Raw genomic sequence first — 22,156 nt, 5'->3', positions numbered from 1 at the left:
AGTTTTAGATGGAGTTATCATATCACACACCTGGACATAGACAAGGTAGAAAGCCATTTTGACATATATTATTTCTAACAGTGAGAATCATATATGCTGCATGCACATAAATAAGTCAAATTTGACTTATTTTTTTGCTTGTTAATGCCCAAAATCTTCCACCAGTGGACAAAAAAAGTGGGTAAAACTTTGCGTCTTAATTTACAAGCTTAAAAAAAATTGTATTTCTAAATTATTTAAATAGTTCATTTTCATATATTTCTGTATTTCACATGATAAAGACAGTGACACTGCAGGAAATTTTCTGATTTTAATTGAAATGGTGCAAAACACAATTTTTATTAATGGACAACAGAGACAACAGTGGTCAAATTAGCGAAGGAGCATCATGTCGATGGGAGGAGAATAAAAAAAAAAAAAGAGGTATTTTAAAGCAGCGCCATCTGATCAGGCTGTGCCGAGCGGAATGGTGAAGGAGAGGTAATCTCCCACCTCACCCCACCGTGCTCTGAAATGCTGGAAAATGGTGATCCACGTCGTCAGCACGGCCACCCACAGTAAAAGCCCCATAGCTGACTTCTTTACATCTGTTGAAGGCGGAAGAAGAAGCAGTACACATTACATCCTAGATGTCAAACACTGAAATGCATGTACACCAGTCATGTCACGGACAGCACAGCAAACTCTATTAGTCGTGGATAACTGTATTTAACCTTACAAAAGCCTACTATATCATATCTGATACGCCTCTAAATTATAAAACACAATTAAAAAACCTTCAGGTTGTAGTTCACGTGTCTTTTTGCTGTGAAATCTATCGATTTTTGTATATTGTTTGTAATATTTCAAGCACAATAAGCAAGTTTACTTGAATATTCATACATCATGTTTAAATGCGAGTATCAAATGTGATACAACAGGTTGAGGAACATTTATTTCTCAATCATCGCATTATATGTTTTGCTCCTCACAATTAAAACTACACCGCTTCAATCATAAAACTAAGCAATTAAATTAAACATCTTACTAAAACATATTATTGGGAGATAAGGAGTGACAACTATATTTAAATGCATTTTATGCAAGTAGTCTTCTATACTGTTAGAAAGAGCTCACTGATTTACATTACAAGCCATCAGAATCTTGGCCATATAAATATCAGCAACTGTACTAAATTGCATATTTTTGCTCGGTTTGGACTTCTGAATAAAATTGAGATATTTTTCCCCTGCTATATATCATACTATATGCGGTATAAGGCAATTCACCTATTCCCTTGTGTAATACACATCTAACTGTCTATAAAGGGCAACTCAGCTGGCTTAAAAAAATAATGTTTTAATGAAATATTGTGCTTTTTACATTTATGCATTTGGCAGACGCTTATATCCATTTTTATCAGTTAATAAATTCACTATATGTTAGCAGTTGTTTAAAACAATGCTCACCATAATGCAGAACAATATTCACAATACAGCATGATTTCTCAAACCTAATTGCTTAAATATAGCATTATATTTAACACAAGTGATAGATGAACACAAGTAACTCCTTAAAGTATTTCCTGGACTCAAAATATGCCCTTAAAAGTATCACGACGCTTGCATATAAACACACTGGAGTTTACACAAACTCGGCTCAAGAATTCCAGCGAGGGAACAGCATCTCTGGCTTGTTCATCTCTGCAATGTGAATATCCTCTGGAGGTTTTTTTGCAAATCAAATGGCAACGAGACTCCCTCCTGACTTAAAATCTGAGTTTAGACTTTTTTAAAGAGACATTTTAAAACAGGTTGTGGGAAGAGTTGTAAGGAAGAATATCACCCACAGCAATGCGGTAAAACACAAGTTTTGTGAAAAAGTGTGACTCATGACATGTATTGTCACATACTCACAAGATTTGAGCTGTGGTTGTTCTGTGTACGCAGGTTTTAAAAAGGCCTCTTTGAAAAACCACATCACATTAACCAGCCAGAGAAAGGGGAGGAATGCAAAACCACCTGAGGAAAAAATGAGCACATTGAAAACAATAACACTTGTACACAAAACATTGAAGCGTGTCGTGATATCCCATTGTCACAGCTCACCTAGGTAGTATCTTCTGCAGAGCTGAAGCTTCTCTTCATTGGGAATCCGTTCAAGATTCATAGTTGTGATTTGTTGTGATGGTGGTGGGCTTTCTGTGAAGAAAAAGAGTTCGTTGATAAATCCAGACGCGGAAATCTAAGTGAACTGATCAATATCCTGAAACATTGCTGCCATCTGCCTATTCAAAACAGTACTGCCATAACACAGTGATTCACATGATCGCGTAACAGTTAAAGGGATATGGGGATTACTGTGAAACATCATGCATTTAAGCCCCCGTCACAGCTTTGTCATAAATTCTAATCATCAATACAATTTAGACACTGCTTGGAAAACAGTCAAAATGATCAGAGCAATAAGGTGGATTTTCTAACCTACACCTCAGTCAAAACAGCATTACTGGACTGCGAGCAAACAAAAACCGATCGCATGCGTCAGACTGTCTTCTTTAAAACCTTAAACTGATCGTTTGTTGTAATGAAGGTGGGTTGATACCTTAACAGCCGAGCTCAGATGAGAAAACGGAGGGTTTAACACAACAAAGGCGAGGGGGGAAACAACTTTTATGGTTCCGCTTCCTGATGAAAACTATGACGTGACGTCACTCTACGGCGTTGCATGATGGTTAATGGAGTTTTCTAGGACAGGCGTAAAGCGCGTGACTGGTATTCAAATCATGGGTTATACAGTAACCCTTTGGTCTAATAGCGTAACTGGCGAATGTCACAAAAAAAACCAAAAAAAAAAACACGTTTAGGTCGCATTTCACCCCAGATTCAAAACACACAAAAAACAATATATATAGGGCTGGGCGATATATCGCATGACATTGTTAGGCGCATCTCAGTAAAGCCGGTTCCTTGATTAGTAGTAAATCGCCATCACCTGCTTTCAGATGGAGCGGCATTTACTACAAAGAGCCGTAGTTAACTGACAAGCTGAGCCATATCGCATTAATATCGCGGACGTATCGCCTATACATATATATGTTGCTATTTGCCATTATTTTCATTACAATTCGCCACAAAATTATCTGTTCTATAATGTGTCCAGATGCTTCATTTTTAAATTGCCTATATTGCCTATAAATTATTCTTACAGTATTTATTTTTACAGTATTACAGTAAAAAACATTGTTACTACAATCCAACAATATTTAAAAGCATAAATAACAGTAAATACTGACATGATGTAAATAAACACCTATTAATAATACTAATACTAAAAATACTATATTTAAATATTATTTAATATTTAAATAGTATGTTAGTTATTTTTGCATTACAATAATGCAAATACACATAAACAATGTGCTGATTGTGAAATCAATAAAAAATATATAGTTTACTAGATGTAAAAAAATACATGCATGGAAAAGGATTAACCTGATTCAACACATTTTGTCTATTCAAATGGTTAAAATCTCTGAAAAGTTATAACAAATGAATGGAATTAACTATAACAATATTATTTTCCACACTAAAAACAAGGCCTTACTTCTTCTGACCAATAGAATCATTCATATTCCAAATAATATTTTTTCCCACAAGTCCAGTTTTATTTGATTGAAATAATTATTATCTATTAAATAAGAAATAACAATTATAAATACATTATGTGGTTTAATAAATAAATAAAAAGTTTGTATGTATCAACTTACATCCATTCTTGTATTGTATATATTGACAAAAAAATATATATTTTTTTTAATAAAACAACGATATATTAGAAATAATGTATATTCAACATTTGCCAGATGTTGTGGAAGTACACTTCATTCCCAGCCTACAGTTCCCATAGTGCAGCGCGCGTCCTCCCCCCTCCCATCAGCGCTTTCCCTCTTCTCGCAGCCTGAGTTTCTGTCTATCGGTGTTGTTGTTGATGCGATGATGGCGGCAGCGGGATGCGGATCAGCAACCGCGGCTGCCGTTGTGGGCGCAGGCGGTATGGGCGCGGCGCGGGGTCGCTTCCCCGGTCGGCCTTGGTCGTCGCGGAGCCGTTTGCGTTCGGAGAAGCGATGGCAGCTCGGCCGCTCTGGCACAGATCTAGACGAGATCTCCTCCAACGGAGGCCCGAGGCCCACCTGCCTGGTGCTCGCGCTGAACGAGGACCAGTCACACTTGCGCCTTCTCGGGCTAGAGGCGAGCTACAAGAGCCTGGGAGAGGCTGGGTACAGCTCGAGTGGGAGCGAAGAGGTGAGTGCATGGCTCAAACTGGCGGTTTTTACTGTAGCAATCAAATGCACCAGCGCGAGCTTGTTTTTACGCGACCGTGTTTCATAGGAAGGAATAAGAATACAAGTAGCGCGAGCGCAGTGACTGCCGTATAGCGTTACATTAAAACACGGAGGGGGAGGGGACAGTTACTGTAGCATTGTAGCTCACAGCAGATTGTGGGTCAGAGATCATGCAGTTTGAATTTTTATTTATTTAATTTCATACTGTTGTAGGTGCTGCATATAAACACCACTGTATGCGTTAACTGATCCTCTTTGCACGTGCATATTGTCTTTCTATGCATACACATACACCAGTTGCAGCACCCAGTTTACTGGACTTGATTCTTGTGACAGATTGCTGATAAGAGCATTCAGTGCTGCTGGATCACCTGCAGTGAAGAACAATGATGTTACTTTAATGCTTAGAAGGTCATTCTACGGCAGTCAATGCATATATATGTGGGTATCTTTATCAATGCATAGCTGACACAGACTTTCACTGTGTGTTACTTATGCTTTGTGGGATTTGTCTTAACACATCAGACAAAATCCAGTGAATATATTTTATTTCTTATTTCATTTGCATCTTCTTTGTCTATTATGATGTATATTAGTCTGTCCCTAGTCAGTGTTTCCAGATTCCCCTGTATATTAGCAACACATTATGTAAATTCATATTGTAATTGTAAAAAGTATGTAGATTTCAGTCATAATATTTATGGATAATTATATTGGTAGATTTTAGACCTTATATATGTTGACTTTAGGTATAATATTGTATTAAAAATAAAAAATAAATACTTCCCAGGTTATGGTATATCTAAGGTATGTATTCTTACCTTTATTACCAGCATAACTTTATTATTCTATAAATTCTTATAATGACATCACGTCTTGTTCCGATGTGAACTTTATCACACATATATATTTAGTTAGGTGTGTCGCTAGGTGACGATTTTAAATTGTGAGCCTTTTTACTATGGTTTTGTACAGTAAACAACTAATTATCAAAAACTGGACATTTGTAGCAATATAAGTGTTTTTTTCTGAAGCATCATCATAACCTTGTGCACAAGGCTACTAAATGAATGATAAAATTGACAAAACTGTTGTGTTTTTAAAGGCATAGCTATATCATATCAACATAAAGGCCTATTAAATGTTGAAAACTGATGTTTCTGATGCTGGTCAGTGTTATGTACAGGGTTTCCACGATAATGGAAAACCTGGACATATTATGAGTTGTAAAACTGTGATTTGCACACCTGTTAAATTCATGGAAATGTGTGTAGTTTTCCTTAGCCAGAAATTGCTCTTTGTGAGTGCACTGTATGAATTCTTTCTAAAAGTCCTTATCCTGTAATCTTGAACGATGCGAAAAGTCACATGAATTCATTGGTCAAGAGGCATGGGAACCCTGTATGCAGCTTTTTTCTGATGCACTTGTTTCACTTATGCGTCATGTATCATTGGCATGGTAATGTGCTATGGTTACTTGTGTTGTGTTTCCTGAGCAGAAAGCTGCAACTGAAAAAAAAAATGAAAAAACATGATCAAGGTCAAAGTTTTGTGGACTTTGAAGGCTTGAAGACGCTCTGACACTTACGTAGATACGTATAAATAGATACAGGGGCCATTGTCTGTGTATTAGCTTCTGTGAGGTTTACGGTTTCGGTTTTTGGTTAACAACTTCTGTAAACTTGAAGAAATGTGTGCAGATTTTACAAGTTTGCAGGGTAACTCTCTGCCAACATGCTGTCTGTTGTAATATTGTGTAGCCTTTAGGATGTGATATTAGTCAGTGCAGAGACATATATTTGACCATGCTGCTTGTAAACTTATCAAAAGACATATTTTTTATGTTTCAAATAGATGTTAAAATAACAGAGATTGTGTGTAAGTAAACAGTACTTTACCTGAGGGCTTTTTCTTAATACTAAATAATTTATCAGTTATTTTCAAGTTTACTAGGGTGGTTAACGGCAGAGTTGTTCCAGTTGCGTTGTTTCACACAACAGAATAGTTGAGTTGTTTCAGTTCAGTTCTTTCTTTGTCTTTGAGCATGAACAGTGTTCTGTGAAGTGTGAAACAAGAGAGTTAGCCTGTCTTCTACAGTTCAGTGTTTTAAGTCTTGTAAGGCCTAATTCTAATAAGGCCTTACATCTTTGTCAAACACAGAAATGGCATTACTTTGTTGTTGTGGTGTTCTGTTTCAGTACATTATTGACAAGGTGAATCTTAAACAAGACATTCGGCTATCCTATGATGCTCATTTATGCAGAAAAGTGCCACAAAACGCTTATAAATAATAACCCCTTTATAAATGTTCAGTGGTCTCTTAAAAATATGTACTACCTGTTTTAAAGCGTCAGCAACATTTGGTAAAATATGCAAATGTTTATATTTTTATCTCTTGTTTTTCCTTTTTGTTAAGCCTTTTTAACTGACGTTTTCATGTACACTACCGTTGATAAATTTGGGTTCTGTAAGATTTTTTAAATGTTTTTAAAAGAAGTCTCTTATGCTCATTGCTCACCAAAGCTCCATTTATTTTATCAAAAATACAGTAAAACAGTAACAATTTAAAATAACAGCATTTAAACATGTCTTTACTGTCAATTTTGATCAATTTAGTGTCCCCTTGCTAAATAAAAGTATTAGTTTCTTTTAAAAATATCCCAAACATCTTGCTGACCCCAAACTTTAGAACTGTAGTGTATTTATGTGACGTGTACTATATCACAGTAAATGATGTAAAAAGACAACAAACAAGTAAAGTGTAGACTTGAAACAAGTTACGCATGTTAAATTCAAATCTCTTTTTGACTTTCAGGGAGCTGAATTCAAAGGATTTGATGTTCAAAACGAAAATAGCAGCGCCCCAGTTCGGGCTGGACGAAATCCATATAAACGTAAGTGTGGCTTCAAATGCAAATAATTCAGAAAATCCCCAAAGTCTGTGTTTGTATTGTAGCTTTTTTATACCATAAAATGATCCCATATGATTTAAGTGAAAAAAAAAGAAGTAATTTTTGTAATTTTTCATCTTGTACAACAGAGCGTCACTTCAATGACTCGAGAACAAACAGTGTTGGCATAGCTCATTTAAAATATACATGTTCATATTTTAGTTTCCACTTGATACTCTCTGGAGCTTAAGCCCTAACATGTTTGAATCACTTGACCACTGTGGAATGAATATAATTAAATTAAATTAAATCTTGAATGGTCTGTTTCAGGTGATCGTGCTTCAGCAAAGTCGTCAAGGAGGATACGTCAAAGGCTGACTCTTCCAGTCTCGCCTTTAGTGGAAAACACAGGTTCAGAAGATCCTCAAAATGATTCATGTTCTGTTCAGCAACTACACAGTCAAGAGTCTCTAAAGGACACATCAGTAGATGATGATGGTGGTGATGGAGGATCAGAGAAGCCCACCAGGAGAAAAAGGGGGTCAACAAAACGGGAGACCCAATCAACTCCAAGGATCACAATCAAGTTGGTGGCCAAAAAGACAGTGGTTAAAGTCCAACGTAGATCTGGTAAAAAACAGAAGGAAATCAAATCTGAAGTTACAGAGAGTGAGTGTGCCCAAATCTCAAATGCTCATGTGAAATTAAAGACAAACAAACCAGCCAGTGAAATCAGTGCTGGTGAGGCAAAGGATGCGGTTTGTACCAGAAGGCGAGGAAGATCTGCTGACAAGAAATTAGAATCCCCACCACAAACAGATCCTAAAAAAGAGACCAATGACCAAAAACTCAAGCTGAGGAAATCAACTCGAAGGTCTCAAAATCCACCTCTCAATGAAACTATGGAGCCAAAACCTGATGATAAGTCAGAACAAGAGGCATCAGAGGTAAATAAGCTTGTGATTAGGAGACAACGCAGAAGGTCCTCAAATGTTCCACAGGAATCTGGAAACCAGAGTTTAGCAGAGTCGCTTTTGGAGGTCTCAACAATTGATGAATCCAGGTCACCTTCAAAGAAGAAAAAAAAGAAAAAGAAGAAGAAAAATCGTAAAGAATCTGAAAGGAATCAGGAGCCTCATTCACCATCAGCAAAAGATCTAGGCCACTCAGCTGATGATCCTCAAAAACTCTCTTTTGACAATGACTTTGTCGGAATTCCAGGTTTGAAACTGACCAGAATACGAAACCCCAAAGCCCGGTCTCGCAAGAAACGCTGCAAGTTTGTGTGGACTCTTACACTGGTGAAAAGCAAAAGCAAAGATTCACACATCCAAGAGAATCCAAACAAAACCCAAGAAAGCAAAAGCAAAAATTCCCAAGTCCAAGATGATCTCAACAAATTGCAAGAAATCAAACCCCAAGAAGTCCAAGAGAGTTCAAGCAAAGCAGGTGAAAGCCCCAGCACAGAGGCTGAACTTGCTTCTAAATGTGATGAGGAAGTAGATGTTTCTACAGAAGCAGAATCCATATCTGCTCCTTCCAATTCCTTGGAAGCTAGCTCTTCTCAGGAGTTACAAAACATAGAAAACACTGCCAGTGATCTATTTCCTGAAAGCCCAGGGAACCCTGTGGCCATTGAGAAGGTTGAGGAGACCCTAGAAAAGGAAAACAAGGAGGCTCTTGAAAAGTCAGAAATTGCAACTGAAGCACATCCAGATGAGGCCACTCAGACGGACCCTGAAGATCTGATAAGTAACGATAGCGTTCCACCACTTCAAATCAAAGTTGTCTCCTCACCAGGTAAAAACAACAGTTTAAAGCAATCCTTTTTAATTCAGCAAGTTACAACTTCACCTGAATTAAAAGAACCTGCAAAAGTGGAAGACCATCAGCATTCAGAAAAGACTGAGAATGTGTTGGAAATTACTGCTACCACTCCCGCCCCCAAAGTAAGGAACAAGCTATGTCAAAACACTGCTCGGAAGAAACGTACAAGACGCAATCACTGGACAATTTACAGACGAAAGTGCAGGCGGAAGGGCAAATTGAATGAATCTCAAGAAAACCCAGCTTCTGAAATTGCAACTGAAACTGATTCTCAGGTGGAGGAATTGCCAGTATCGCCAACATCAGTGCCAGCACCTGTAGAATCCAAACCAAAAAGGCATTTAAGTAAAGTTGCGCAGAAAAAAGGTAAAAGGTCCATTCCACCAGCTACAGAACCATTACCTGAAGCAGCCGAATCTCAGGTCATTGAACAAACTGTTGAATCACCTCCAACCAGTCCTTATCTTGGGACAGAACCCCAGCCAGAGATAAAACTTGAGACAGCATCAATTGAAACTGAAGAGGTTCTAGTTTTAGAGCCTTCCGTGAGAGATCACCCACAGGTACCTCGTCCCTCACATAGGCAAATAAAACGGGTCAAGCGTAGAAGAAAGTCTTTGATTGGACGGCGAATAAGAAATCCGAAATTGCAAAAGAAGAAGTTGGTTGAGGTTAGGGACGATAGCCCAACGATGACGGGGTCTGAAGTAGGAGAGTCTAAACTAGTTGGTATATTCTCAACAAAGTACAAGAGGAAACAGATTTCGAGTCTTCAGTCATTAGAGGGTAGACGGAAAAAAACGAAGCTCTTATCCAAGCAGTTGGAGAACGCCAGCGGTGATCAACTTTCTGATCAGGCAGAAAAGGATTCTGTGAATGTGAAAACAGACCAAGATCAAGACATCCAACGCAGCAAAACGAAGTTCGTGAAAACCATCAGACATTTCATAATGCCAGTTGTTAGTGCCCGATCCTCTCGGGTTATCAAAACACCAAAGAGGTTCATGGATGATCTTGGTATGTCAGATCTTCCCCGCAAGAACTCCCAAAAGAAGCTTGGTCTACAACTGAAATCAAAGAAACCTGAATCCAATGAATGCGGTGAACTTGGATCTCTTCAGTCTCAGGATGAAGATGAAGTGAGTGAAACTGATCTTGATTTGTCTTCCGCTTGGGACTCAAAACCTAAATCACCTGATGATGCTGAGATCTTCAGTGAGGAGAAGCAACCTGGGAAAAGGCGATCGCTACTCAGAGATCCGGGTTTCAAATGGGGAGTGCTGGAGCCTGCCAATGACGATGTGTATACCTTTGATGAAGATCTTGACAAGGAGTTGGAGACCTTGCTATCTGCCAAAGATTTTACAGTGGACTCGTTGCTTGATCCCGTCCAAAAGAAGAAAAAATCCTCAAAATTCAAAGCGCAAACTTCAAAATTTAGGTTATACAAAAAGCTTAAACTCAAACAGAGTCTCTCAAGGTGTAAAAAGACCCCAAAGGACAAAATAGGCAAAGTTGTATCATCCCCTGCCAAGACACAGAAGAAGGAGTTGGAAGAAGGGGCCAGTCTAATAAAGTCTCTTAGAGACATGAAGAAGGAAAAAGCAAAACTCAAGATTGAGGATCTCAACACCCCTGGGGTTGTTCGCAAAGTCTCCATCTGTGTCCGAGCTCTGAGTGCCAAGTTGCTGGCGCAACACCAGGCAAAAGACATCCAAGAGGATGACCTGCCAGATGAGTTTTCCATTCATACAGACATCTCTCTTCCCAATAAATGCAAAGGTAGGCAAATATTTTATTTATCTAAACCTTTAATTATAAATAAATGCTGTCTTCCTTAAAATACACGACACCAGAATAGACTTGTTGTAAGACATATTCCTGGTCTCGTTATAAATGAATCATCAGTTCACTTTATTCCAAAGAATTTTCTTCCAAATTTTCTTTCTAAAATGTTCCTGTTAGTTAACAGTTAATTTAACACAGTTCATGGTTTCTACAACCATTTAGTATTTTATGTCAAATAATGCCATTTCATCTTAACTTCAACGTTTGTTAGAAAGTACTACTTGGTAGTATTTTGGTCTCAACATGTCCATACACATTTGTTCTTTTTCAGACTTTGATAAGATGCATCTCACAAAATCAGAAGGACTGGTTTCTGAGGACACTCAGAAACATGCTGTTGACATTGAGGAGAAAACTACCACCCAGCGCCCTCGCCTGACAGGAGCCAACAAGCGCATGTTCAACCTCCTCAAGAAAGCCAAGGTTCAACTCATCAAAATAGATCAGCAGAAACAGCTGAAATCATCTGGGGTAAGTCCATTTATCTAAATGTGTACCTTTCCATTAAGATTAACTGTAATCTTATCATGGGGTAATGTGGATTTTTTTTATTTTCTTTTTATTCAGTAAGGATGCATTCAATTGATCAAAAATGACAGTTTCCACAAAAAACATTAAAGGGGGGGTGAAATGCTCATTTTCACTCAATCTCCTGTTAATCTTGAGTACCTATAGAGTAGTATTGCATCCTTCATATCTCCAAAACGTCTTTAGTTTTATTATATTTAGAGGTGAAAGATTGGCTGTACCGAGTCTTTCCGGAAAAAACCGAGCGGCTGGGGGCGGGCCGTGTGGGCGGTGTGCTATAGCTGTGCTAACTGATCTAACAACAACACAGAGAGACATTTGAAGTAGTTTACTCACCGTGACTGCTCGATCCTTAAGCATTAGACGATCTGCAAATAAGTCGATCTGGGCTTTGTTTATAAAACAATCATCGTCGAAATGCAGGGAACAAAGAGTCGTGCACAACCTCCGTTGATGCTTCGAAAAAACAAACTCCATCCACTATTCCCTTAACGCTGGGTTCTTTGGGAATCTGTGCAGGGTTGTCTTGCCCTGCCAACCAAAAACCCACTTCTTTGGTGACATTGACTTCCTTAAAAGCCGAGCATAGCGCTTTGAGGTAACGTACTGCTTTCGCTCTCTTCTCTCTCTGGTCTGCGAGTGCGCGCGCGGCCGCGGAGAAGTGCCCTTAGGACCCATATAAGGAAATTCCGCTCTATCTTACGTAAGACAGAGCCATACTCGAAAAAAACTTTCCGAAACTTGTGACAAACCGGAAGGAGTATTTTTGGAACAAAAATACTCCTTCAAACGTACAACTTAACTTTTGAAACTTTGTCCATGTTTAGCATGGGAATCCAACTCTTTAACAGTGTAAAAAACTCAGTATGCATGAAACAGCAATTCACCCCCCCTTTAAGCTTGCACTACTGTTTTCTACATTGATAATAATGAGAAATGCAGCTGCATATTGGAATGATTCAGCTTTGTCATCACAGGAATAAATTACATTTTAAAATGTATTAAAGTAGAAAACTGTTATTTTAAATTGAAATAATGTTTCACAATATTAATGTTTTTGCTGTGTACAATAAATACATCCTTGGTGTGCAAGAGACTGCTTTCAAAAACATTAAAAATAATGACCTCAAACTTTTGAAAAATAATGCATGCTTTAAGAAATTCTTACTCAGTTGATGCTTTTTCACCATGTGTATAATTGAAGTGCTATTAAAGGTAGGGTAGTTAGGATTTTTATAAAAAACTTTTTTTCAAATTTGTTTTTATATACCAATACATAATTAAAATGTAAGTGCTCTGAAAAAGAGAGTATAAAAATCGAGTGACTGTAGACCTTTTAATCTGCAATAAACACAGCTCATTATTTCCATTCGGGACGAAACAATTGATTGGTTTGGGCGACTGTCACTCACTCTCGCAACCATGGCTACCACCCCTGTTGCTAGATCTGCCCATATGCCCGCGCACCCGTTTGATTTGAGGAGTGCAAGAGAGGCGCGGAACCTACGAAGAGTAAAATTATGGCAGAGAAAGAGCATTCAAAATTCAAAGCACCTGCATATTCAGTCAGTGAAGGCAAACAAGGCAAAAACTACTTCCTCGGACCCTGGTTGCCCGCACTCTTGAACGACCTCCTCTGCTTCGCCCTCGACCCCGGACCTGTCCTCGAACTGACGAAGCGGTACTTGTCTCCGGAGTGTAGTCCTCATTAGAGTCAACAATGTTTTCATCATGGAAACTCTTACATGCAGAACACCATATATGTTATGAATCTTACACGAAATTCACCTTCATCACAGTGTAACTGATGGTAATGGAAAAACGTGTAACAATGCAACCTGTTTTTAGCTTTGCCTTATAAATATAGCTCGTTACCTATAAATATAGCTTGTTACCGAATCAAACAAAGTATATTTTAAACTTTACCAGTATCGATATGCTAGCTTGATAGTGAGTACTAAAAGAAATCTTATTTGTTTATATTTATAGTGATGAAGTTAGGTATTTTATTACATGTGATTCTGACATGATGTCACTGCATACTGCGCTCCTTCCTCTCCACTCGTCTCAGGTAATAAATGCGTCTTCCAGCTGAGCCTGAGCGTTTGGCGTCGCGCGTTCATGTGTTTTGGGGGCGTGGCTTTGGAAGGAGCTCAGAAGGGAGGGGGTGGAGTGAATGGAAATAATTAGCTGTGTTTACAACAGTCGTGAGAGGTCTACAGACACTCGATTTTTATACTCTCTTTTTTATACTCTATATAAAGACAGTTTAAACAAATTTGGAATGTTTTTTTTTTTAGAAAAATCCTACCTACCCTGCCTTTAATATTGTTTCATCTGTTTTCACACCTTGTTTGTGGTAGCTTTTGCCAGAGGGTAGAATTACTGCAACAAAGAGACAGAGACGAAAACCGAAAGAACGGCTTGAAAATGCCTGCCCCAACAAGACTGATGCTTCTCCAGAGCAGGTATCAGGTTTTTACTTTTTTTTATCAAATAAGAAGAATCCTACTAAATAAACAGAGTTTTGTGTTGTTTTCAGTAAATGCACTAGAATCTTATTTGATTCTTATTTTATTTCATTATACTTTAGTATTGGTATTAAAAATATGATAGAAATTCCATGAGCAATGTTGTACATGTTCTTTTAAGATTTTACTAGGTCAGTAGGTAACTAGGTTATCACATAGTAAATATGTGCACACTAATTGTAATTATTGACATAATTTTGGCAAATATGATGCCAGTCAAACCAGTGTGATAACAGAACAGAATTTGTTGAGTGCTTTTGTTTTTATACTTTACAAATCTCTCCATAAGGAACCTGCCAGAGGGGGGCCTCGCATTAAACACGTATGCAGAGCTGCAGCTGTGGTTTTGGGTCAGCCTCGTGCCATGGTCCCCGACGACATCCCCCGGCTTAGTGCGCTACCCCTGCACGAGAGATCGGACATATCCCCTTCTCCTGCAGAAAAAGGTACCATCACTTACTCTGCAAACTGCAAATATTACCAATAAACCCAAGAGATGATCTCATAAAAGACTTCAGTTAGTGTAACTTTTTATAAACCATTCTTTTAGATGTGTTTCTACAGATATTTATAGTTTAGGATGCTTTCTTGTTAATCTGCTGTTTACTGTTTATATATTCAAAATACATTTCTGGTCTGTTCCAAAGCCTTGTAAGCTACTTGACAGCATTGTATTTGCCTTAAAAAGTTAGACAGCATGGCAGTTCACTTGCACTAATTTGTTGATAGTATTGATACCTTTTGTTGATTATGTATCAAGGCTGTGTTTTGAAATTTATCACTGTTGCAGGAGTCGAGTCTCATTCTGACCCGGAAAGCCCTGTATTACAAGAACACAGGACGCCAAAGTTTCGTCGCGGTAGAGGTCATTTCTTTGGGAACCGGTCCCGACGGTGTGGGGAGTGTAAAGGTTGCCTGCATGAGGAGGACTGTGGCAGGTGCATTAATTGCTTGGACAAACCCAAGTTTGGTGGCCCCAACACAAAACGGCAGTGCTGTGTGTAAGTATGTTTATGTTATTTTACCCAGACTACTTGACACTCAGTTCATGGTTTAGTGTTTTTCAGGCACTGTAGTTCATGGGAGAAACCAGATTTTTTTCCCTCACTTCTCATTTTATATTAAAGGTCAAGTCAAGTCAAGTCAAGTATATTTGTATAGCGCTTTTCACAATACAGATTGTATCAAAGCAACTTCACAGTATTAAATTAAAATAATACAACAAGGTTTGTTTCTAGTGAAATTTATTGATTGATAAAATTAAATTAAATATTCCCAAAATATCCCCAACTGAGCAAGCCAAAGGCAACAGTGGCAAGGAACCGAAAAACTCCATCAAGTGACCTAATGGTGAGCTGAAACTCCATCAAGTGACCTAATGGAGAAAAAAAAACCTTGGGAGAACCCAGGCTCAGTCGGGGGCCAGTTCTCCTCTGGCGTTTATGAACTAGAGGCCGGATTGTAGTTTGAACTGTAAGATTAAGAATATTATATGAATGCCTGGCTGAAGAGATGCGTCTTTAATCTAGTTTTAAACTGGGAGAGCGAGTCTGAGCAACGAACAGTATCAGGAAGGCTATTCCAGAGTTTTGGAGCTAAATGTGAAAATGCTCTCCCTCCTTTGGTGGATCTGGATATCTTAGATATGACCAAAAGCCTCGAATTTAGTGACCTTAAAGAGCGCGATGGATTATAGGGCGATAGAAGGTCTGTTAAATAGACTGGAGCTAAGCCGTTTAGGGCTTTATAAGTCAGTAGCAATACCTTGTAATTAATACGGAACTTTATAGGTAACCAATGTAGTGATGTTAAAGTCGGTGTTATGTGATCATATTTTCTTGATCTAGTAAGAACTCTAGCGGCGGCATTTTGGACTAACTGTAGCTTGTTTATTGAGGATGCAGGACAACCGGCTAATAAAGCATTACAGTAATCTAGTCTCGAGGTCATGAACGCATGAACTAACTTTTCTGCATCAGAAACTGATAGGATATTATGTAGCTTAGCAATGTTTCTAAGGTGGAAAAAGGCTGTTCTTGTAACATATGAAATATGAGGTGCTGTATGTAATTTTTTGACTGTACTGAAGCATACAAATATCATATGTTTGCACTTTGCAGAGATTTAGGAAACATGCTAAGTTCACATACTTGTTTCTCTGAAACACAATGCTACAGATAGTTATTCTACTTTGAAAAGTGAGTCCCGTGTCGGAATGTCTGTTTTTGTTTTGGTCTGTGTGATCTCGCCCGCTGCCAATTTGCCCAATAGTATTTCGACACCCCGGATTGCCAGTTGGCGGGAAACATAGGGTATAGGGTAAGCCAGTAGATGAACTGAGTCAGAGATCGCAGGTTCTACCTGACCTAAAAAGCCTCTGCATCCATCTAAAAATGATCTATGACCAGAGGCATATCAAAACACAGATACAGTAAAACTTAGAGTGTAGAGTTTGTCAATTAAAAGCTTGTTCATGTTGTGTGTCCTCAATCTGGCAACTCTCCAACATTTTGAATTTGGACTGCAATACCCATTTCAAACACTAGCTGTCGATATTGCATAATGCACTGTTCAAGTGGGACTCTTTAAATTTTGTAAACATTAATATATATATTTATTTTTTTTTAAATTGAGGAAAAGGTTACTTTTCACAACTGGTTTTATTTTAATATTATTTATATACTTTCAGTTTTCATTTTTATTTTAGTTTAATTTTTAGCAATTTGGTTATGTGCTTTTGTGTTTTTTTTCCTTTATATCTGTTTAGCTTTAACTTATTTTCATTCCTGTTTTAGAGGTTTTAGTACATAAACATTTTTATTTCAGTTAATTGCCAACATTTATCATTTTCATTTAGGTTGCTTTGGCAAAGTTTTTCATCTAATATGTATATCTTATTTTATTTCATCTTCATTTCATTTAACAAAAACACTAATAGTTTTAGTTTTGTTTAAAAAATAACAACATTATCAACAACCACCATGCATACAGGTAAAATGTGTTCAAAGGAAATACCAAATTATTTGACAAAAAAAGGCAATTATGGTTAACATTCTATATTAGGAATATATATTAGTAATCAGTGTGTTACATATCAAACCATTCTAATTAATCACAAATTATATTTCCATTAAGTGCCCACTTTCGTTACTTAATGTACAGGAATCCATCTAAAAAAGGGCATTATCAAACCCATTTGTTTTAGTTTGTTAGTTTTTTTTTTAACCTTTTTTCAACAATAAAATGTATTTGTTTAATGTCTGCCCCTGTTATAATTACATTTTCTACAACAATTTTCTTGCTTTTGTCTGATTCAAGGTCCTCGTATTTTTCGAACTTGGAATCAACGCAGTCCTGTCCAAATTAAACTACTCTTTCTTATTATTATTATAATTTTTTTTTTTTTAAAGATACAAGAGATGTGATCAGGTTGAAGAAAGGAAGGCCATGAGGCTAAGTGGCAAGCTCCAAAAAGGTAAGAACGTGTTTTAGAGTGAAAGCCGGCATACAAAATGAAAAGCTATGTTTATTCTTTGTACGTCTGCTATAAATGTGTCATCATTTTCAGGGCATGGGAAGAAGCGCCGCTCCTCGATAAGTGTGGGTTACTCAAGTAATGAAGAAGGTGAGGGCGGCGATGGGATCGGGCGGATGTTTCCACCCTCTCTAGGCGACAGTCCATCTGTGCGGAAACAGCCACGGCGACATGTAAAACCACGTTCGTACTGCGACCTGTTGGATTATGACTCCGACTTCGACTGGATAGGAGCTTCAAATTCCACTTCCCCAGGCCGCAGGAGAACTCCTGGTCTTCGAAACTCAGGTTAGACCCAAGTGATCAGGAATCTACAAATGTTTTTTTTTCATAACTGGTTCTGTTTTTTTTGAAAAGTGGAATTGAAACCAGATTCTTGGCAGTTATTTACTTGCATTATTGCTCTCAAAGTCACAGTTCTGTTTGTATTATATGCACCACAGATTTTGTTTCATTGGACGACTTCATTGGCGAGGCTTTTGACGAGGGAGTGCGCCATCGCAGGCCTGGCTTCCACAGGGTTCCGCCCATCAAACGGAAAGTCGAGAAGGTATTCATGTTGTTGATACCGGTGGACTCTCTCAAAGAGTCCTGTCCTCATTCAGCCAAAATGTCATTGAAGCATCGAAAGCATCGTCCATTGTTCCTTTGTTTGCAGAGCCCTCAGGAACAGACGCCACCCAGCGTCCTTGCAGCCCTTGCCAATGGTTTCGCAGAGAGAGAACAAGAGCCTGCAGAACCCACACATAAGATCCGTGTTGATTTTAAGGTAGATATCTACAAAACGGAGTATAAAAATCAAGTTCTGTTTTATTTGTAATCTACACAGATCTTCAGATTTCAGCACTGCAAAGGTTTGCCACATGATGGCAGCACTGGATTCTGTTATGGAATAATCAGGGCGTGATCAAAGCATGCAGCAGAAACTATGTGGTGCAAAAATTTTCCTTACTCCTTTCTTTTTCTCTCCACAGGAGGACTGTAGCGTGCAGAGCGTGTGGGCGACCGGAGGTCTGAGCATCCTCACATCTGTACCCCTCGTGCCCCAGTACGCCTGCCTGTTGTGTGCCAGTAAAGGCCAACATGAGGTACGTCCTGACTGCTTTTCATTTCAGCAACACATTAAGAATGTTTTATTTTAAGGTGATTTTTTTTTTTTTTTTTGTTTATCTTGCCACATTACTTGATAGTGATGATACATGAAAAACATCTTTCCAAGTGAGGTTTACCGGTATTGTGAAATCCTGGAAATAAAATCTTCTGAATTTTCATGACAACCTTATGTTGTGCAGATGCTGTACTGTCAAGTCTGCTGTGAGCCTTTCCATCGCTTCTGCTTGGACCCTTCAGAGCGTCCACTGGAGGAGAACAAGGAGAACTGGTGCTGTCGTCGCTGCAAGTTCTGCCGCGTTTGTGGCTGCAAGAATAAAGAATCCAAGGTAGTTTGAGACACTCCAAAACACGACACCAGAGGATGATAATGTTGTGTTTGTTCCAAGCGCGGTTTCGCTTTAAATGCTCAAGCTCTTTAATGCTGGATGGATTCTGGTTGGCTGTCAACATTTATTTATTTTTGTTCATCACCTGGAAAAGAAAATCCTTCTGAAAATGATTCCAACAATATCGTTTCTTTGTGCTATTATAGTTGTGGTGTGAACTCTTATATATTTAAAACAATTTTTAGAACTTTATCGTTATAGTTATTGCCCTTGGTGTGAACGGACCTTAACCCTAATTTAAAGGTTATAACTGAAATGGTCTTAACTGAATTTTGATCAAAATACAGTAGAAACAGTAATATTGTGAAATGTTATTACAGTTTAAAAGAACTGTTGCAGCTGTTACTCCAGTCTTCAGTGTCACATGATCCTTCAGAAATCATTCTAATATGATGATTTGCTGCTCAAGAAATATTTCTTATCATTATCATTGTTGAAAACAGTTGTGCTGCTTAATATTTTTGTGCAAACTGAAATTTTTTTTCAGGATTGTTTGATGAATAGAAAAAAAAGAGAAATCTTTTATAACCTTTTACATGTCTTTACTGTTACTTTGGGGCAATTAATACATCGTCCCTGAATAAAAGTAATAATTTCTTTGGGGGAAATAATCTTTTTGAGTTCAAAATTTTGAACAGTAGTGTACACGTGTTGCTCTCACAAGAGGAACTTGTGACATTAGTCATTTTCGATGGAAACAGATGGTCTGTAACAGCTTTGATGTCACTGGTAAATGTTTTTTTGCAGCCTCTGCTGGAGTGTGAAAGGTGTCAGAATTGTTATCATCCTGCCTGTCTGGGTCCAAACTACCCCAAACCCAACAAACGTAAGAAGCCTTGGGTAAGTTGTCCACCGAGGGACTTTCCTCCACTTGCAAAACCTACAAGGAAGTCTTCGCCTCTATAACATTGCCTTTTCTTTAGGATGTCAGTGCAAACAACAAAAAATGTGCGGCATAAGATAGCACTTCAGTTAGTATCAGGGGAAATAACAAATGCAAGACATTGAAGTATACATTTGTGTTTATATTGTATAATTCAGTTCACCCACAAATGAAAACACTGTACAAAACCCTATTTGTCTGAGGAATATTTGACAGGAACATTTTGAACAAACATTTACAGTGGCCAGAACTTCAAAAAGCACCATAATAGTAGACTGTACACTATGTATTTTTTATGTATATATTTTTAGATTATTTATATAAAAATTTTATAATGACATGTTTTTATAATTTTTGGTCAGACTGTCATTGTACAGTTTCTGGATGATGTTTAAGTTTATGCAGGAAATGTTGATTGAGTGACATTTGTTTTTTTAAGGTTTGTATGACATGCATCCGGTGCAAGAGTTGTGGTGTGACTCCTGGAAAGAGCTGGGACACTGAGTGGAATCATGAAAAGGGTCTTTGTCCTGACTGCACTAGGCTGTTTGATCAAGGTGAGACTTGTAGCATATTTTATATATGCCTATTATAAATTATGTTGATGAAATATATATATATATATATATATATATATATATTAGGGCTGGGGGAATTAACGCGTTAATCTTTGCGAGTAATTTGAAATGTTTAACGCGTAAAAAACAAACAAAAAAAACGCAATTAACGCAGCACTTTTTTTTGCCTCGATCAGATTTCATTCTCGAGCGGGTCTTTTCCGTGCGGCGCGCTCTCCGTTCCGTGTGTGTGTGTATTTGTGTGTGTGTCGGCGGCTCTGTCATTAACGGCCCAGCGGCGCGCTCTCCGTTCCGTGTGTGTGTGTGTGTATTTGTGTGTGTGTCGGCGGCTCTGTCGTCAACGGCCCAGCGGCGCGCTCTCCGTTCCGTGTGTGTGTGTGTGTATTTGTGTGTGTGTCGGCGGCTCTGTCGTTAACGGCCCAAATGCTCCAATCACGTACCGACTACCGAGCACTGGAAAAGCAAAGTCCACTCAAATAACGTGAATTTTCTCTGTAGACTTATGTTTGCTGAGCTGGTAGTCATGCTGGGCAACAATGGTAAAAGCTCTGATCACATGCTCTGGTAATAATAGCTTTGAAGGACTATATTTTATTTTGATAATTAGTAGAAAAAAATAATAATAATCTGTTAAATTGATTGTTGATTGATTATTGAAACAGAATAATATATTGATATATTGATGTTTAATATTATTTTAATATAGGGCTATTTTCTGTTCCTTTTTTCCTGTGTTGTTTAATTTAATTAGGTGATTCTAAGTTTAAATATTGATGATTACAAGCTTGGGGGAAATGTAATTAATTGCAATTAATTACAGCAAATTGTGCAATTAATTAGTTAATTTTTTTTAATCGATTCCCAGCCCTAATATTTTTTTTTTTCAGCTGTTCCAGGATCTTTCAGAGTGTCTGTTAGATATTTCATCACCCATCCAGTCAGATTATCTCAAGCTACAAAATAATGTACCGTTAATAAATGCATGTTCTTGAGGATTTTTTATTCTTGGCATAACATGATGATTTAATTTGGCCTTTGCCTAAACTCTGCAGTAGAGTTGTCAAAAGTACCAACTTCGGTACCGAAATTTAAAAAATGTGACGATACCAGCATTTCCCTCAAGCATTTTGAGCGCTGTTGAACGGATTCCTAAACACCTCTGATTGGCTCAAGGCTGCATTTATTTGATCAAAAAAAAAAAAAAAAAAAAAAAAAAAAAAACGAAATATTATTACAATTTATAATGATGGTTTTCTATTTTAGTATACTTTAAAATATAATTTATTTCTGTGATGCAAAGCTGAATTTTCAGCATCATTGCTCCAATCATCAGTGTCACATGATCCTTCAGAAATAATTCTTATATGCTGGTTTGATATTCAGTTATTATCAATGTTGGAAACAGTTGTGCTGCTTAATATTTTTTTGGAACCTGTGATACCTTTTTAGGATTCATTGATGAATAAAAAGATAAAAAGAACAGCATTTATTCAAAATGGAAATTTTCTAACAGTATAAATCTTCGCTATCACTTTTTATCAATTTCACACATCCTTTTCAAAAATAGAAAGAATTAAAGAAAAAATTACTGACCCCAAACTTTTTTTTACGGAAGATTTTTATTTTACGAATTGAGTTCCCTTTCACAATTTCTTGCGCTTGAATATTTAAATGAGCAAGGCTTAAACTTTCGTGACGATACAGCACTGGCC

General features: G+C 37.7%; 2 protein-coding genes across 2 annotated transcripts in view; one reads left to right on the top strand and one right to left on the bottom strand.

Annotated features, from left to right (window-relative positions):
- Positions 1-320: 320 nt before the first annotated feature.
- Positions 321-2,719, bottom strand: psenen (presenilin enhancer, gamma-secretase subunit). The gene is made up of 4 exons (XM_079886402.1): positions 2,584-2,719; positions 2,088-2,180; positions 1,896-2,000; positions 321-587 (listed from the first exon to the last, which is right to left on the bottom strand). The coding sequence occupies exons 2-4, from the start codon at positions 2,146-2,148 to the stop codon at positions 448-450; spliced, it is 306 nt and encodes a 101-aa protein (XP_079742528.1). The 5' UTR covers positions 2,149-2,180; positions 2,584-2,719; the 3' UTR covers positions 321-447.
- Positions 2,720-3,900: 1,181 nt separating this feature from the next.
- Positions 3,901-22,156, top strand: part of kmt2bb (lysine (K)-specific methyltransferase 2Bb) — a 39,167-nt gene continuing 20,911 nt past the window's right edge. Inside the window, exons 1-15 of the mRNA XM_079886343.1 lie at positions 3,901-4,283; positions 7,140-7,218; positions 7,546-10,824; positions 11,162-11,361; positions 13,782-13,886; positions 14,239-14,395; positions 14,740-14,950; positions 17,360-17,424; positions 17,518-17,772; positions 17,928-18,034; positions 18,143-18,253; positions 18,459-18,572; positions 18,777-18,923; positions 19,731-19,823; positions 20,306-20,423. Coding sequence (XP_079742469.1) covers positions 3,975-4,283; positions 7,140-7,218; positions 7,546-10,824; positions 11,162-11,361; positions 13,782-13,886; positions 14,239-14,395; positions 14,740-14,950; positions 17,360-17,424; positions 17,518-17,772; positions 17,928-18,034; positions 18,143-18,253; positions 18,459-18,572; positions 18,777-18,923; positions 19,731-19,823; positions 20,306-20,423 — 5,350 coding nt within the window. The 5' untranslated portion in view covers positions 3,901-3,974. The remainder of the gene's footprint in view (positions 4,284-7,139; positions 7,219-7,545; positions 10,825-11,161; positions 11,362-13,781; positions 13,887-14,238; positions 14,396-14,739; positions 14,951-17,359; positions 17,425-17,517; positions 17,773-17,927; positions 18,035-18,142; positions 18,254-18,458; positions 18,573-18,776; positions 18,924-19,730; positions 19,824-20,305; positions 20,424-22,156) is intronic.

The sequence above is a fragment of the Squalius cephalus genome (assembly GCF_949319135.1).
Source record: "Squalius cephalus genome assembly, chromosome: 11".
Lineage (NCBI taxonomy): Eukaryota > Metazoa > Chordata > Actinopteri > Cypriniformes > Leuciscidae > Squalius > Squalius cephalus.
Note: the sequence above shows the minus strand (reverse complement) of the source record. Positions and strands in the feature narration are given on the sequence as shown.